This window comes from Aythya ferina, assembly GCF_964211825.1.
Source record: "Aythya ferina genome assembly, chromosome: 1".
Lineage (NCBI taxonomy): Eukaryota > Metazoa > Chordata > Aves > Anseriformes > Anatidae > Aythya > Aythya ferina.
The window spans coordinates 21,658,155-21,674,998 of NC_140296.1; the positions used below are offsets into that span (position 1 = coordinate 21,658,155).

Genomic DNA, 16,844 nt, shown 5'->3' on the forward strand with positions numbered 1-16,844 from the left:
GGACCATAGGATAATTGATGTTGGAAGGGACCTCTGGAGGTCTCTCGTCCAACCTCCTGCTCACAGCAGTCAGCTCTGAGGCCAGAAAAGCTTGCTTTCTCTATAAACCTCTTTACTTGTCCTGGAAACGTAATTTTAGATCCAGACATGATAGCACGAGGTTCTAGTCCTTGCAAAAAGATCATCTAAATTCACCGTCTGGATTTTTACTGACACATAACCCAGTGAAGGTCATCCACCATCCTCGTGGCAGAGTAAGCAGCCCTGCTCTGGCAATACACCTTACCTCGTGGGCAACAGGTGTTACAGGGTTTGTGCTACGAGGTAGTGGAGTGAGACATGAAAGAAATTTTTCCTCAACTTTTATGTCACGAGTCCAAGAAAACCTGAAGCTGAATGCAAATTATGCAGAACTGGAATCTTAACCCATTATGTGAGTGAAATTGGATCCTTCTTGGGAACAGCAGAGACAAACAGGAAATATATTTTAAAAGTCGTATCAAAATATCTCGTATTCACCGACAGAAAGTTAAATATCTGGATTAGTAGACTAATCTTTGTAAACTATGTTGTTGGTACATTTTCAAAAATAATTATTTTCAGAGCAGCTGAATGTGCTCTCTGGGAGCCGTGACTGAGGGGTGATGGCTGGCCAAGTGAATATGGGAGGATCCAGGCAAATAGTTAAAACAGGTGAGGCGATACATTTTATTCATAGTTTCAAAATAAATAGTTCAATCATAAACAAATTATTAATAAATTATCACAGAAAACTATACTAACTATGGAAAATTATGAAAACTATACTTGTACTAAAGACAAATATTATTTTGTTCCTTACACTTTTCATTGGTAAATCCTGGAACATTTTACAGAGAAGTAATGAGAAGTAATCATTATTAGACCAACTTTGTAAACAGAAAACACTGGTGAAGGAGAATTCTCTGGCAGAGTAAAACTGGCTCACGATGATTTATACCTTACGATAGTTTCAGAAGACCAAAGCTTTCCTCAGTCATTGTGGCTTTGTTTTTATGCAGAGAGCAATATTTGTTTCTTGCAGAGTTCACAGATAAAGATACTTGGGTACCTGCATTTTTTTACTGCTCAGCTGATACTGGCATCTTGCCATACATATAGCTGGCAAACAGTTAACCTTTTATTACGCAAAGGATTACCAACATCCAAAAAGTTAAAAGTATAAAAGAGAAAATAAAATATGCTGCCAAACTGAATACAAATTTCCACCAACAGAACTTAAAATACACATTAGGAAGAGAGGTGTCCAACAAGGCTGTAAAATAAAATCATTTATTTGTGCTGAGATTAACAGCAGATTTGTAAAATGTTATCACACTTTGATTCTCCAGACTCCTTGAAGAACGTGGAGTTCTGCCTGAGCCTGAGAGTAATGCAGTCATTCTTAGAAAAAGAGTCCATTTATACAGCGATAATGTTTTTGAAAGATGTCATATTCTGCAAGATAAATGTGTATAGTTCGGGTCTCTGTGATCTCAATATGAAAGTACGCAAGCTAGGGATGGAAACAGCAACCGTGTGCTTTTTGACATTGTTCTGAGCATCTGCAGAGGCCTCTGCAGAATTCTTTGGAGAAATAGAGCCACAAGTATATCTAGAAATAAGGCTGTTTAATATTGTATCAAAAAACTTTCTTTTATGGATTTTTTTTTAAAGAAAATTAAATGGATTTGATCCTTGACACAGGCACCAGGGGAACCATTGTTACCAACTCGCTTCAGTTTCTCCATAGAATGAAAACCTCAGAAGTCAGTGACAGTTCCTAAGTGCGCTAAAACTAATTTGGAAAATCCATTGCCAGAGGTGAGAAGTACAGGATGCTGCTTCGGTGCGTGTGCTCCCTACCAGAGCACCAAGCAAAGCTTCCCACTGCAGTCAGCAAGACAGTATTTTTGTGATCTTTGCAGCATTTCTCCAAAAGCAAGATTAGCTGTCATGTACTAACAACATTGACGCACAATATGACAACAGGCAGCCTCCAGGTAAGGAGCCTTTGTGTAATTTCAGCCTCCCCCACTTGGTTCTCTACAGCACCAAGATATAAAGGAAGCTGGGGAGGAGTATGTAAAGCAGCATGCATATGGCAGATAGTTACGTAGTGGAAAAAATGATCAGTAAGAAGTGGAAAAAATGCTCAATACAGCTTTGTGGAGATAATAAAATTGCTAAAGAACGTTTACTGTTAATAGCCTGTGTTTTTCATGACACTAATGGGTGGTTCATTATTTTTGTTTTAATTGAAACATATGTCACAGTTAGCAATATTTTGTGCTTCCGCTGATCTGAAGCTATTGTTCAAGTGCGTGTTGCAATCAGTTCTCAAACAATGCTCTCTTTGTCAGCAAGACAGAAGTAGAATGATTTTGGTTTCTTCTCTTGGAAGATTTATACCCTGGAAAACCCATAGTTTCCCTCTGTACTTGCAGATGGTCAGTTAAATACTCCCATCTGGTTATACTTACAATTACTTTTCTCTACAAACTGAAAACAGGAACGTACACAGGTTATTGCATGTGCAGCAGAACTAATAAAGCTCAATTTCATATGGGCTTGTGCCCTGTGTCTTTACACTGCAATAACCCAGGCATCACCTCTTTGTCCCAAATGACCCCATTGCCTCCTTCTATTTCCCCCGTGCTTTCATTTCATCTTCCCCCCCCTGCAGCACTTCTCCTTGCCATTTGACCTCTATTTCCTTAGCCTTTTTTTGTCCCTTCACCTGCACTGTCCCTCTCGCATGGATAAGCTTTGGCTGCCTTAGAGGGGCACAGATACTATTTATCTCACATTACTATTTTACTTACATGTATTCCATTAAGGATTCCATAGTTGTCACAAATATTAATTAATTGATCCCTAACTGCAACTCTGATCCATAAATCTGTGCTATGATTCCCATTTTACATATGGGAAAGTCAGTCAATGTTATCCTTGGTTGGTCACAGCTTGGTCAAGTTTATCCCTTGCTAATTCCTAGTTTCACTTCTCCTTGAATCGCCATTATTTTGTTCTTTTTTGGCTGTACATATTTGTTCGGTGCAGCTGCTGTTGTCTCATGGACAGGGGTTGTCAGAGCGTAGCTAACTCATTATGTTATCACAAGCCTTGTGATAATTTGATAGCTCCCTTCCAACTCCAGTTCCCAGGGTCAGGAGATGAGGGTTACTTGAGAAAATCACCTTTTGCTTCTTACAACAAGTTTCTAGCTCAGTAAGCTAGAAAACCTAAAGATGTGAGAGCAGAACATTGAACATGTTCAAAACACAGTGAAAATAAAAGCACGTGCATTTTTTTTTAAAAATGCAACTGTTTTAAAGCAGCTGTATCTTGTGATACCAAGGAATCGACTTCAGGTTAATGATTTAGGAAACTGTCATGTGTAAGACTTCAAATGCTAAGGACCATTTCACGTTTTAGAATGGAGGCTGGCCTGCAAAAAGCAAATCACTCAGTGAAGGCTGAAGCTTGCTGAGCACAAATTCCAACAAAGTCCTAGGAAAGAGTATATAATTGGAATTATAAACACATGCGAAGCGCCTGCATGCAGAGCACAGTGTGCTTTTTACTCCTGTGGTTTCTGAATTTGATTCTTCTTTTCTTCCAAGAAGAGGCTATGAAGGCAGAACAGGATTTTCTTTTAGCATTCAGAAGATATGTACAAGTGCAGTAAACACAATGATGTTTGCTGAAAGACTGTTGCAATCTGCTCAGTACTTGAGTTTGCAATAACTCTAGTTACTTCATGCATTATTAAAAAGTGCATTTTGCAGCACTGTTAAAATCATGTACAACTTCGTATGTACTCACACAGCAAAGCAAATTTAATTTGGTGGAGTTTGAAGATAAAATTAAATTTGTGTTTACTGGAATTCAGCTAAGGCTAAGTAGAAAACATTCCTTTTCTTGAAATAAAACTACCAATATTTTATGAAGCCCTTTCCTTCCAGCGAGACTCTTTGCCATTTCATAAGCAAAGACAATTATGTTAATGGCTCTGATTAGAACAATTAAAGAGAAATAAAAATGGCTACCTCAGATGCCAGTGAACCAGTGTAATTTCATAGAGTACTTATGAAACAGAGAATGATTCCACCAACATTTTTACTTTACTGATGTAGAGAAGTCAGAATCACAGATTAATACAATCTCTGGTACTTACAGAGGTCTTTAATTCAATCCTCTGCTAAGATTTGCTCCAGCTCAGTTTGCTCAAGACCGTGTCTAGTCGAGTTTTAAATAGCTCCAAGGACGTAAATTCCACCATCTCTCTGAGCAACCTGGTTGAGTTTTTGACCATCCTTACATTAGAAATGTTTTAATTATTTTGAATTGGAATTTTCCCATGTTCTAACTTGTGTCCATTGCCTCATATCCTTCTCTGGCTCCATCTTCTCTACAGATGAAATGGAAAACAGAGAGGAAATCCCCCCTTTGCCTCCTCCTCTGCTAGCTGCCAAACGCAGCTCTCTCAGCTTCTTCTCTGATGTGCTTCACCCCCAAGAACATCTCAGTGGCTCTTTGCTGGGCTTGCTCTGTAAGTCTACGTTGTGTTCTGGGGAGCCCAGAACTAAAAACAGTCCTCCAGATGTGCTCTAACAAGTGCTAAAACTGTGAGAAATAAATCTTTGCCATGCTGGCCAACTAGTGCCCTGGATGTAGTTGCAATAAGGGCACATTGCTATTGTCCATAAGCATCTTTTAAAAAAGCTTTTTAAAACTGGGAGTGCTGTTTCCCTTTTCCCCGTCACCAGGGACTTCACCTGACTGCCAGGGCTTTTCAAACATGATGGAGAGAGGCTTGGCAGCTCCATCAGCCAGTTCCCCAGGACCCTGGGATGCACGGCATCGGGCCCCACAGACTTGTACCTGTTCAGTTCCATCAGGTGGTCTCCAACCTCCAGCATTTCAGCAACAAAGCTCATATTCAGGTCTATGTAAAGCAGAATCTCTTTGCCCTCCAAATGTTAGTTTGCCTTGAAAAAAGTAATTGGTATGGCCAACCCGGCATAGAGCTCAGGCTGAGCTTCTGTTAAAATTATACTTTATAGTGAATAAAATAGTCACATGCTAGAAATCAGATAAGCAAAATGTAAACTGTCTGGCCCATGCCAGCCTGCAATTTTTCCTAGTGTACTTATTTTGGCCAATCTATTTTAAAGCGATTAATGGCCAATTCTGTCCATGTCTGTTTATTCCTTATAGACATAAATTCTTTAAAGACACCAAGAGTTTTATCTGAGAAAAATCATCACTACTTAAGAACTGACTTTGTGCCACTGAAACCACCAAGAGGCCTGCTACTGCATGAGGGTTAGATGAAAAAAGTGTCCCCTAGCTCCCAGCTAGCAAGTCAAGGACAATCACTGAAACATTTATTGCCAGGGAAAAAAATCAACCCCCTGACCTTCGTATTTCATGAATTGTGATCATATTCCGTAATAAGAAGAAATGTCTCAGAACTAATCAGCGTACTATAAATAAGGTCACTGGGACTGTTGTGTACAGCTCTGATCACTGATTCACAAGAGCAATGTGTAGGAACGGGAGCAAATATATTGCTCTTGCTGTTTGGAAGCCCCAAGAGCCTGGATTATGAGGCTTAGTAAAACAAAGGTGTAAAGTGGGTATCACTCTTCTGTGTAAATAATTACAGAAAAAGAAACAGAGCAAACATAATTGATCTTCCAGCTAAAAGTACACAAAAGTTCAGCTGTAAACAAATGAACAGAAAATAACAGTATGCTCCTAATAAATATCAAGCCCCTTACTTCTTAAACTGTAGTCAGTAACTCCCCAGAAAGATAGGGAAGGGCTTAAGGGGGACTGTGAAAAATGAGATTTAAATATATATATATAATATATACATTATCAAAACAGGATGCCAACAGAAATCTCCATATTATGCAGATTTGCTGCTCACAGCAGTTCAGTTCCTCTACAGCAAAGGAGTTAAAAGGATCTGAAATTATCATCTCTGCTAGCCAATGAGTGACTAATCATCTTTACTCCAAATATATATATATATAGCAAATCTGATGCTAACAATATGAGGAGTTGTTTGTTCCAGGTTAGATGGGTTGGACTCAGAGGAGGTTACACAGAGACAGGTGACCTCAAAAAAATTAGTGGCACTTACAAGAAGTCTGAGGGAAAAAAAAAAAAAAGTATTAATGAAACCAGTTTCCTGAGAAGCCACTCCATTAGTGAGGGAGGAAAGGATGCTAATTGCTTTTGAAATGATGTTTCATAAACGGGAAGTTTGACAAATGGATTGTATTGTTTGGTGCCCGTGAGAAGCTGGTCTCAGTTACAAGACAGGCTCTTTGTACGTTCCTAATGATTCCTAATGGCCAATAATGCGGTACTCGCATATACAAGCAGAATGCCATGTTATTCAAATAAGCAGCTGAATGACAGAATTTGTTCAGTATTTCAGATTTTATGTGGCAATCAAGAGATAATGGTGGAAAAAGGGCATTTGCTTGGCTTCAGTATCAGTCTAGCTGTATCTAGTAACACTTTGAAGCAGCAATTAATGCACAAATAACAGCAGCATACAGAAAACTTTCACCGATGTGTGATGTGCTGACCCCACCGTTATTTTTGTTCTGCATATTATTATTTTTTTTTTGCCTTTCCAATGTTCTAGAAGCATATTGTCACTATTCTGCATTCCCCTCTCCATGAAATGCCTTACTGGTGATGCAGCTCAGTTACCGCACCTGCACTGGCACTTAAGCAATTCCACAGTGAGCCCACTCAAGGAGTTTGTCTGTAGTCATCTTCTTGCAAAGCGATTGCTTGCTCTGATGCAAATTTTACTCACTTAAAGCTCTGACTTTTCATATTTACAGAGTGGGTTTTGTGGATGAGGAGTTGGACCAACTACCAGAAATAACCAGGCTGGTAGAACCAGAATCATTGGGAGGCTAGAGACCTGTGAAAAGGGGACAGAAGTATGACTTTGCAACGTAAGAGGATCATTTTGGAAAGAGCGAACAATGAACAACACGATCAGCTTCAGTGGTGGCACATAACTTTGGATAGTAACTTTTTAATCAATGGCACAGGGTAAATGCAGTATGGATGGAAGCCTGCTATGGGGTAACCAGTCAACTTCATAATCTTGTTTTAATCTTTTCCATTTAGACTCTCGGTATTGCAGTGCTATCACAAGAGGAACTGCAAATTTCAATCCTCTTTATTTGACACCTAATCTCAGTTATTTCTGTTAAAATTTTGCTCCAGTCAGAGTCAGTGGTGGGTTTTTTTTGTTTGTTTTTTCCCCCCACATAATGAACGTGTAATGAATGTGAGACACGGGAAAACCTACACCCTACTGAAGGGGAATGTATTTCTTTTCACCTCAAAGCAATTTACAAACTCTCATTAATTTAAATTCCTTCTGCACCCCTGCTGAATAACCTAACATAAATGGAATGTCACACTCCACATCCTTGTGTATATCATTTGGTCCTCTGAGCTTAAGAACAAGACAGATCCCACTGTGCATTAGAAACTCAGTGAAGAATTCCTGACAACCCCATGTGCAGAATCGTCATAGCTCATTTATTCTGTAGAGAGAGCTGTTGTCCAGACAGATGCTGCAGAGAAGTGTCAGAAACAAAATGGGACTCTCCCAAAGAAGATATCAGAATCCTGACTCTGGGAACTCAATGACTGGAAATGTTTTTCTGGTATGTTTTCAACACTAAAAAAACAAAGTGATGTTTATCTAGTCCCCACTCCTCTCACTTCCAATGGGCCCTACTTTTCAACATGCTCTCCCTAGCAACTTTCAGATTTGTTCCACCTCCAAGCCAGAAGGACTAGGATGGAAATTGGGTCTACCACAGTGTAGAAATATTTCCAGGGTACGTTAATGGGTGGAGCACCAGCCTGGGACTGGGTTTTTAGTTCTTCGTGGGTTTTTAGTTCTTCATGGGATTTTAGATCTTCATGCTAAGCTGGGTGTAGCTTAGCATGTTCACTCCAATCTTGAGGGTGGTGTTTCTGAAGTAGAACAGGCTTTTTTTTCTATACAGTGTAGGAGAAATTGGAATCAGAATCCTACAGTTGCAGTTTGACCAAGGAAGAGCAGTTTAGCCTGAGTTTTTGAGGGGATGAAGCACGGCAGTAAGGGGAGCACCTGCAACGTGGAATACAGAGCTGTATCTCCCCTACATCTCCTTGCCTGCTAGCTCTGGTTTCCAGACCAGAACTCACCAAACACCTTGTGCAGCTTTATTTGCTGGAGACAAAAAATATTATTTATTATTTTGTGAGGCGCTTATAAATGCTCCGCAGTCTGAGTGCTCAGTAGGCAACAGTTTTGTGAAACTGCGTGTAGAGTGTTGGTAGATACGACAGACTTCTGGATCAAACCCAGACAGCATGGCCAGTGAATGATTCTATGATAAATTCTGAAACACAGTGGTTTCTTTGAAATATTGAGTTAATTAAGAATCCTGGGAATGTGTTCACCAAGCTGAATTTTACATATGAGAACATCAGTGAAATTTCAAATAAACCTATTGTGCAATTTATTCGGAAGAAAAAAATGTAGCAAATCTTGAATGTCTTACTTGGCCCCAAAGTAAGCAGAGTTCAATTAAGTTCACAGTTAGTGCTCCCTTTTGAATTATATTTACCTGCCCTGTATGTTGAAATAAGTTTCAACATGTGGATTTTCTTCCCCATTCTTTCCTGCTTGATGTGGAGAAAAAAATTACCCTTTATATAATTTACCCTTTATCATTGCCAAGAGTAGAGAGTTCAGCTCACTGAAAATATCTATCTTCCTTTATTTAATAGTGTCTTTTAGGATTTGGCTTCCTGTCTTCACTTTACTTGATGTCTTTCCTGAAGTCTCTGTCTCTCTTGCCAATGTGCTTCTCCACTTAAGAGCTGTTCAGGCTCATAACTACCCTCAAGCTTGGAAAAGATCCATAGCACCTAGGCTGAAGGTATATTAAACAATACAGATTTCCACTGCATAGATACCAGGTGCTGTGAATTCTAGGTTTGTCATGGTACAGAACTGGAATACAATTTTTTCCAAATATAACAATATAAGAGATTTTGTGTATAGACAAGGCCTTTATCTGTCAAAACATGTCAGCCAGCTAGCTTTGCAGGTAGAACCTGATAGCACATTTAATCCTCCAAATCCATTCTTATCATCCATAAATATTAAGCTAGCTTTAAACTGATGACAGAAAGGACTTAGGCCTAAGCCTTGCAAGACAACATTAGAGTAACTGTGAAGTTAGTCAGAGGATCAAATATGCTTTTATATATCGCTTTAAGTAATCATCCCTCCCCCAAATTAAATAAGTGCTTCTTTCACTCGAAAGAAGAATTCCTGCAGTAGGGCAAACTTATAGCTGAAACAAGTTTTGAACTGTCCCTGCGTGTTTGGACCAAGGGAGGGAGGCTCTCTTTTGACTCACTCCTGCCTACAACCCGCTTCCCATTGTAATTCCTGTCTGCTCCGACATCCACGCTGCACAAACACCATGAGTCACGCTGCCAGCTCGGGAAGCTGCCCACCAGCCCGCTTCATTTGCGGGCACCACACTGCTGATGCAACCTGTGGCCATACAGAGGCTCTTTGTTCAGGATTCGCACGTTATCTGTGTGGGAAAAAAAAATAAATCACAGAAATTAGACATTATAGCATTTAATAATATGTACATATAAACGAACCTGAGCAGCCTCTTTACTTCTGATGGCTGAAGAATCCTGCTGGTTTGTTCCTCACACTGGATCTTCTTGCCCAGGACCTTAATCCCAGCACCTGCGACTGACACACAGTACCAGAAGGCTTGCAGCGCTGGAAACTAACGCAAAACACTTTATTTAACACCGTGAAACAACTTTTGACCACTATATTCCAAATTAACAGAAGCTATTCGTTAAGGAGCTGTATTTCAAGCTAACAAAAGCCCTACCCGGGGCGCTCAGAACCCCCCACACCCTCCCCGTTCACCTCAGAGCTCCCCCCGCCGCCATTCCCCTCACGCCCTCCCGCCCCCCTTTCCCTCAGGCTCCCTCCCCCGGCCGCCATTTTCCTCCCTCAGGCGGGCGGGCGGGAGGGTGGTCATTCTCCCGCCTGCCTCTTTCCGTCAGGCGCGCCGCGGGCAGCCCCGGCGAGGCCCCCTATTTAAGCGCGGCCGCGGCGCCGGCCCCCTTCCTTTCGGGCCGCGCCGCCATTTTGTGGGCACACGCGGGGAGCGGCGCCGGGCCCACAGCGCCCGTCAGGTGCCGCCGGGGAGCGGCCGGGGGGCTCCGCTAGAGGGCTGGGGGGCTGTAGGAAGGGCCTTGAAGGGGTTGGGGGGTGAGGGGGGGAGTGGAGAGGCCGTGGGTTGGAGGCTGCGGCGTGGGGTGGTGGGTGGAGGGGTAGGCCGCGCTGCGCCGGGGGACTGCTGAGGGAAAGAGATAATAAAGGAATAAAAGAAGGAGGGTTTGGGGTAGTTTTACAGTGTAGGTCTCGCCCAGTAGGACATGGGGTGCGCTAATGTGGGTGTTGAGTGCATAGTGTGAAGGGCCGGGGCTGAGGGGCGTCTGTGGTGGTGAGAGGCTCGAGATGAAGTTAAAATGCATTGCTAAAATCATAAGAAGCAACAGACTGGTTAAATTTATCATCTGTAATAGTAGTATCTGCAGTTACCTCATAATTTAGGTAGTAGAGATCTTGGTTTTTGGCAAGCCCTGTGAGGAGAGGCTGAGAGAACTGGGCTTCAGCATTCAGGGCCAAGAAGCAGTTTTGGGGGCACTTAACAGCTGTTACCAAGAAGATGGGGCCTGGTGCCAGATTAGGGGCACGTGACAGGAGAGATGTCTGTCATAAGGCCGAATGAGAGAGGTTATAACTAGATGTAAGGAAAAACTTCTGTGTTACGAGGTGTCAGGCCTCCAAACTGGCTGTTCATCAGCCTGCCTCCATCATTGAAGGGTTTCAGCACCTGAGCAGGCAAAGCCCTGAGCCACTTGGCCCTCTCTCATAGCAGACATTGCTTTGAGAAGAGAGAAGGTGCAGGTGGTGATTTGCTATCATCCCATGTTACCTCAGCTGTGTGATTGCTCTATATAAATATTGTATTTGTTTAGTGTTAGTGTCTAATAACCTTGTTTGGTCTGACCCTGCCTTTTGGAAATGGCATCATTCTGAAGGCTTGAAGGCATTCTTTTTCTAAAACTCCTGAAAACATCATTAGTCAATTTTTTAGTGAACCAGTAGTTCTGAACAGCCTTCATTCATTTTTGCAGTAATCATCCAAAATGACGAACACAAAGGGAAAGAGGAGGGGAACACGTTATATGTTCTCAAGGCCGTTCCGCAAACATGGTAAGTACGTGCTGTGGGGAGAAAAACTGCGCTAAACTACTGACCCGTTGGCTTTCAGCAGTCCCTAGGTAGTTTGGATATACCAGCTTACATCAAAGGATGGGTATCTGGCAACTTGGGCCAAAACCCACAGAAAGATACGCAAGTAAACTTGTAGTCTTAGAGGTTATTTATTACTCTTGAGTGCTGGACAATAGTAATGGTATTATTTCTGCATTGCTTGAAAGTGAAGAAGATACATTAAAAGTCATACTTAGTTAAAACGTACGGTTTCTTGCTTCTAAGTGATAAGTGATAGCAGCTGTATTCACAGTGAGATCATAAATAGTTGTAACGCTTTTTCAGCTTCTGCATTAGGGATGAGATTAAAATTGTAGTTTTCTTCACTTTTTTCTTTATTTTGGAAAGTGAAGAGGTGTTTACTTTAAAATGTTTTTTTTTTTTTGTTATTTAATTAATTTTGAATTTGAGTTTTTAAATCAGATGTTATGAAATGCGTGGTCTGTGTCTCCTCCCCTCCTGCCCCACCTTTTTATATGTGTGTGAAATTGGGAGCTTCATAGTGTCCATATTTGTGTCTCCCAACAGGAGTTGTTCCTCTGGCTACATACATGCGCATCTACAAGAAGGGCGACATAGTTGATATCAAGGTACTTTCTACAAAGCAGTGTGATTAACAACAAAAACAAAACAAACACAAAAAGCACAAATACCTGAAGCAGTGTTACCACTTCCATTTCCCTTTTTTGTGGTACTCTTTCTGTTATTCATGTCGTATGTGTCAACACAAGCAGCGGCTTCTGTTGGAGCAGTACTGGAATAACAATGCTACTGAGCCAGTATTAATGCTTCAGTGTCACGTACTTTGTGATCTACATTAGGCTGTGCTCTGTTACTGTGTGCTCAGCTGGAAAAAAGTGAGTGAGGCACGCAATATCTAATACTTGGGTTGCTGTGTTGTGCCTGCTAGGTCACAGGAACCCCACGTGTCATTCTAGTAGGTGCTGTTTCGCCTGATCTACACCTGCTACTCAGAAGAGCCATAGTTCATGCTGCATGGCTTATGCAGCATCATTTCCCATAAATCATTTTTTTCTAGGACTTGTCACTTGAAATCATCCATACTTTCAACATGAAATCGTATTAAATTTGAGCATTTCACTAAGAATTCCTACTCTGTTGAATCCTTTAATTTCAATTTGAAGTGCTGAGTTTTCATAACTCAGAGGTTGAAGTGTAATTTTTTATTTTTTAAAAAAACTCCTGGAGAACTGTAGCATTTAGGAATTATTGCTTCGTGACATTCTGGAGCTTGATGATGATTGTCTCCTGTGATTGCTTGCTAAAGACAAAGTGATCGAATTATTTCACCGACGCTGAAAGCACCAGAATGGTCGTAGAAGAATTTAGTAGTCTTCAGATACAAAATGTGTGGTTAGAAATTCTAAGGTATGAACAAAACAGGAGTGTTTTTAAATCAATCTCGAGTAACGTGGTATTTGTGCTTGAATTGACTTCTGAACAGAAAGACCTCGACATTGCGTGAGTGTTTTAAAGCTAAAGTTGAGGCTTGATTCTCATTTTACCTCTTTAACAGGGTATGGGTACTGTTCAACAAGGTATGCCCCACAAGTGTTACCATGGCAAGACTGGAAGGGTATATAATGTCACGCAGCACGCTGTGGGCGTTATTGTTAACAAGAAGGTGAAGTAAGTAATGAAATTCCGAGCATCTAAAGTTTGTGCTGGGGGAAGTTGATCTGCAGTGGCACCCTCCTTTCACTTTGCCAGTTAGACATTGTTTTGTCTTGATTGGTCATTCAAGGTGGGTAAAGTACGTTTCCTTTTAAAACCCAAGCAAATGATGGTCGTTTGGCTTGGATCCTGTCAGAGGAAACAGTTCGTTATTCTGAGCAGCACTTGTTGACATTACCTAATGGGGATTTTCAGCTGACTTGCACATTTATATTGAAGGCTTTTTAAAGTACTATTTTTCAGCTTTATTCATCTTTTTGTACAATTTAGTTAGAAAAAAATACTTCCTTTTTCCAGAAATGAGACTGAAGTACAGTGGTGGTAGTTACTTGCCTGTATGCTCCAAGGTTAAGGTTAAAATAATTTATTCTCCAGCAATTTAAGGCTGAATTATCAGCATATTGTTATATATTAATAAGCTTTCAGTTACATAAATTAATGCCGATTTGCATCTGCAGCAATGTATTCTGAGTGATTGCCACTTAAAGAAAACTGATCTCTAATTGAGCTCATGGAGTTACGTGTGGAAATGTCATAACGCTGGCCTTGAAATGGCCTTTTTGCAAGTGCAGGAGATTAAAACCTGATTTCTTTTCTTAGGGGTAAGATTCTTGCCAAGAGAATTAATGTGCGTATTGAGCATATTAAGCATTCCAAGAGCAGAGACAGCTTCCTGCAGCGGGTGAAGGAGAATGAGAAGAAGAAAAAGGAAGCAAAGGAAAAAGGCATTTGGGTTCAACTGAAACGCCAGGTAATATTTTTATTGTAGTTGATGCACTGTTGATTCGGTTGACTAAAACATTATTCTCTTCCAAAACAACAAAACATAATGCTGCAAACTGAATTTATTTGTTAAAAAAACATTAATGAAGATGCTTACAGTACTCTGAAAAATCCAGGTCTGTTGCAGATTGTGTTGGAGGTGTGTGCTACCAGCCTCACTTAGTTTGTGTTCTTTTTGTAGGAGGTTCCTTCTTTTTCTTCGTTTAGGTTGGAGTGACAGCATGCAGCGTGTCTGCATCTCAGCTGTAATATTTGGTGCCTGAACAGACGTGCACTGTTCCTGGATGAAAATGATGTCCTTGGCTGTGAACAAAGGGCCAGATGCTTCCTGTTCAGAGAGTACTGTAGAGGGTTGCTAATCTGTTAAAACCCTTTAAGAATGACTTCTAGAGAAAGTAACAGCTGTTTCTTCTAGAACCCCAGGCTGCATCACTTCTCGTTAACTTAGATTAGTAAATTGCAGAGGATGAAGTGTAGTTTTCTTCATTCAGCAGTGGAAGCCAAGTAAATTTTCTAGCAGATCATTTATTTTTTTTTACAGCTAATCTTTGAAACAGTTTTTAAAGAGACAAGAAATGATAAAATTGCTGTAATGTTTATATAGCAATGCATTAAGTGTCACAATTAATTTTGTGTAAGGCTACATCTGAGTTCGTGTTACAAGTTCTTTCTCTTTTCGTTTACAGCCTGCTCCACCAAGGGAAGCGCACTTCGTGAGAACTAACGGGAAGGATCCAGAGCTGCTGGAGCCAATTCCCTATGAATTCATGGCATAATGAACATTTTGAAAAGATTAAATTAAAGATCTGTTTTTGGACAAGCGTATGCGATTGTGGCTGATTCATTTAAGTACTTTTTGAACAGATTCTTTAGAAAGCTTCTCTTAATGAAGTTTATTTAACTTGCTTTACGTGATAATTGGTCATTTAAATGACTGGCAGCTTTTGCTGGTCAGTTTGGTCACTGACAGACCATAAATTTTAGGGACGCTGAAAGTTGCTAATGATCAGTGGTTATCATCCTTTGATTACCTAGTGGGGTAATAAGAGAGGACATCAAATACTTCACTGGCAAACTGAGAGCATATATCAAGAGCTAAGTGTCACTTGAAGAAAATGTTTTTTGAAAATAACTTGGAAAAAAATAAGGCCGTGGGCAGGCCTTTTTGTTTCATCACTGTAATGTGTAAAGGGATTCTTAGGGCATCCCCAGGCCAATAAGCATTCTTAGAAAAGAGTAGTAACAATGCTTTTATGTCAAAACTGTGCGTTTGTCACTTGTCGCTCTTTATTTAATGGACTGGCATAGTTCAGCAGTTGGATTTCATGTATTTATTGTCTATCTGTCGGATGTAAATGTCTGTCTGGATGTCCTAATGCATTTCTCTCATCCAGTTAACTTCAGTAATGCTTCACAAAACCCTGGTGCTAGTTGCCCAGTGTTTGAGCAGAACAGCCAACTGTGTGCTAACCAAGGCTGGTTTTGTAAATTTTGTTTGAAGCTTGCTGAAGAATCTGCTGAAGGCAAGGTACTTAGCCTTGAAAACGCATGAACTCAAATGTAGCTTGGTGATAGTTCTGGATTATCTTTTACCTTCCGAAGTCTGATGTAAGGCACTGCATAGCTACCTCACGTAAATGATGTAAAACTAATGTGTAGAGGTGAAATACCAGAGAAGCTGGTGATCTCAAGCACTTTGTAGGTGTCAATCACTGAAAATGACTGAACAGTCACTTGTAGGACAACTCTTTTTTTGAGGGGGAGTAATAAATGGAGAGATGAGGTTTATTTTTATCTTCTCAGGTGTTTCAAGCTGCATGCAGTTTGCTTAGAAATTGGGATTGATGTATGTTTAGCCTAACACTTGCCTTGCAGGAGGTGGAACTCCTACCTCTTAGCAGACTGATGAAGGGTGTTTTGACACGGTGGGTTAGGCATGGAGTGCGCCACCATCACCCGAAACAGGGCTGATGAATCTGTCCTAACTTTTACTGATTCATGCACTCAGTTCTTACGATCAAGTGCAGTTTTCTTGGAGCAGTTTGAGATATATTCTAACCTTAGATCTTTATCAGCTTACTTGGCTTGTGAACAGCAATTTAAAATAAGTATTTGTCTAGCAGGATAAGCACTTTCCATTAGGCTTCACATCTGAAGGAGTTAAGTGGGAGGCTTTAGTGGGTGTGATCTTCGGTGCTGACCTTTTCATCAATTTCCATCCATTTCTCTTATGCCTGCTTGTCTAAGTTACCTTGGCTCTGCATTTATTTTGTGCATCCCTGTCAAGACGCAAGTGGATCAACTAGCACGGCGATGAAAAGTTTAACAAGCACGAATGAAGCAGTGGGTAGCTTTCAACTTCTGGAACTTCCTCAGCAATTTGGGATAACAGGAGCAGGCAGCATGCAGAGGTCTCGTTTGAGAGCTGTGCTTCTGCAGACCCTGTGCATTGCGAGTTTTCCACTTAGCCCCTGTCCTTCCAAGGTCACTCGGCGGAGGGTAGATGCTCTAAATGCGTGTTTGGAATCTGCGTGGGCTGGGAGGGGAGGGAGGGGATGATTTCCTCGGTCTGGGTTCCCAGAACTGACTGAAAATGAGGTTGGGTTTGTGTGGCAAGAGTCTCTATGTTTCTTCCAATCTTTGGAAGAAGCACAAACTGACAAAGGTTTAACCTTCCCTGGTTTATAGGTGCTGCCTTTTAGTTGCTGTCAGTGCAGCGGTGGTTTCCTGATGATCTCAGGTTTGGAGAAGCACAGCTCAGGTACTCGCAGACCCCTATCTGCTGTTGGAGTTGCTTAGCATGTGTTTAGCTGCCCTGTTTTTGCACGGTCCTGACAAAAGAGGGAGATCTGCGAGTTGAGCAGCTGGTGAAAACTGGCTGTCATGAAACCAGCTCCTCAACTGAAGTGCCTCCGTG

At 41.1% G+C, this 16,844-nt stretch overlaps 1 protein-coding gene and 1 long non-coding RNA gene across 2 annotated transcripts; one reads left to right on the forward strand and one right to left on the reverse strand.

The window, feature by feature from the left end:
- Window positions 1–8,819: 8,819 nt before the first annotated feature.
- On the reverse strand, window positions 8,820–9,982 carry LOC311436698. Its single transcript, XR_014693036.1, has 2 exons — window positions 9,765–9,982; window positions 8,820–9,674 (listed from the first exon to the last, which is right to left on the reverse strand). It is a non-coding gene; the product is annotated as an uncharacterized lncRNA (long non-coding RNA).
- Window positions 9,983–10,104: 122 nt separating this feature from the next.
- On the forward strand, window positions 10,105–14,752 carry RPL21 (ribosomal protein L21). Its single transcript, XM_084539359.1, has 6 exons — window positions 10,105–10,302; window positions 11,311–11,389; window positions 11,978–12,039; window positions 12,987–13,099; window positions 13,745–13,895; window positions 14,614–14,752. Exons 2-6 carry the CDS (start codon window positions 11,323–11,325, stop codon window positions 14,701–14,703), a joined length of 483 nt encoding a protein of 160 aa, XP_084395485.1. The 5' UTR covers window positions 10,105–10,302; window positions 11,311–11,322; the 3' UTR covers window positions 14,704–14,752.
- Window positions 14,753–16,844: the final 2,092 nt, after the last annotated feature.

Bases quoted from the DNA above. Each gene is read 5' to 3' on its own strand.
- RPL21 (XM_084539359.1), top strand. From the start codon at position 11,323: ATGACGAACACAAAGGGAAAGAGGAGGGGAACACGTTATATGTTCTCA. The intron at 12,040-12,986 runs GTACTTTCTACA...CCTCTTTAACAG, and splicing joins GCGACATAGTTGATATCAAG to GGTATGGGTACTGTTCAACA. The intron at 13,896-14,613 runs GTAATATTTTTA...TTTCGTTTACAG, and splicing joins GGGTTCAACTGAAACGCCAG to CCTGCTCCACCAAGGGAAGC.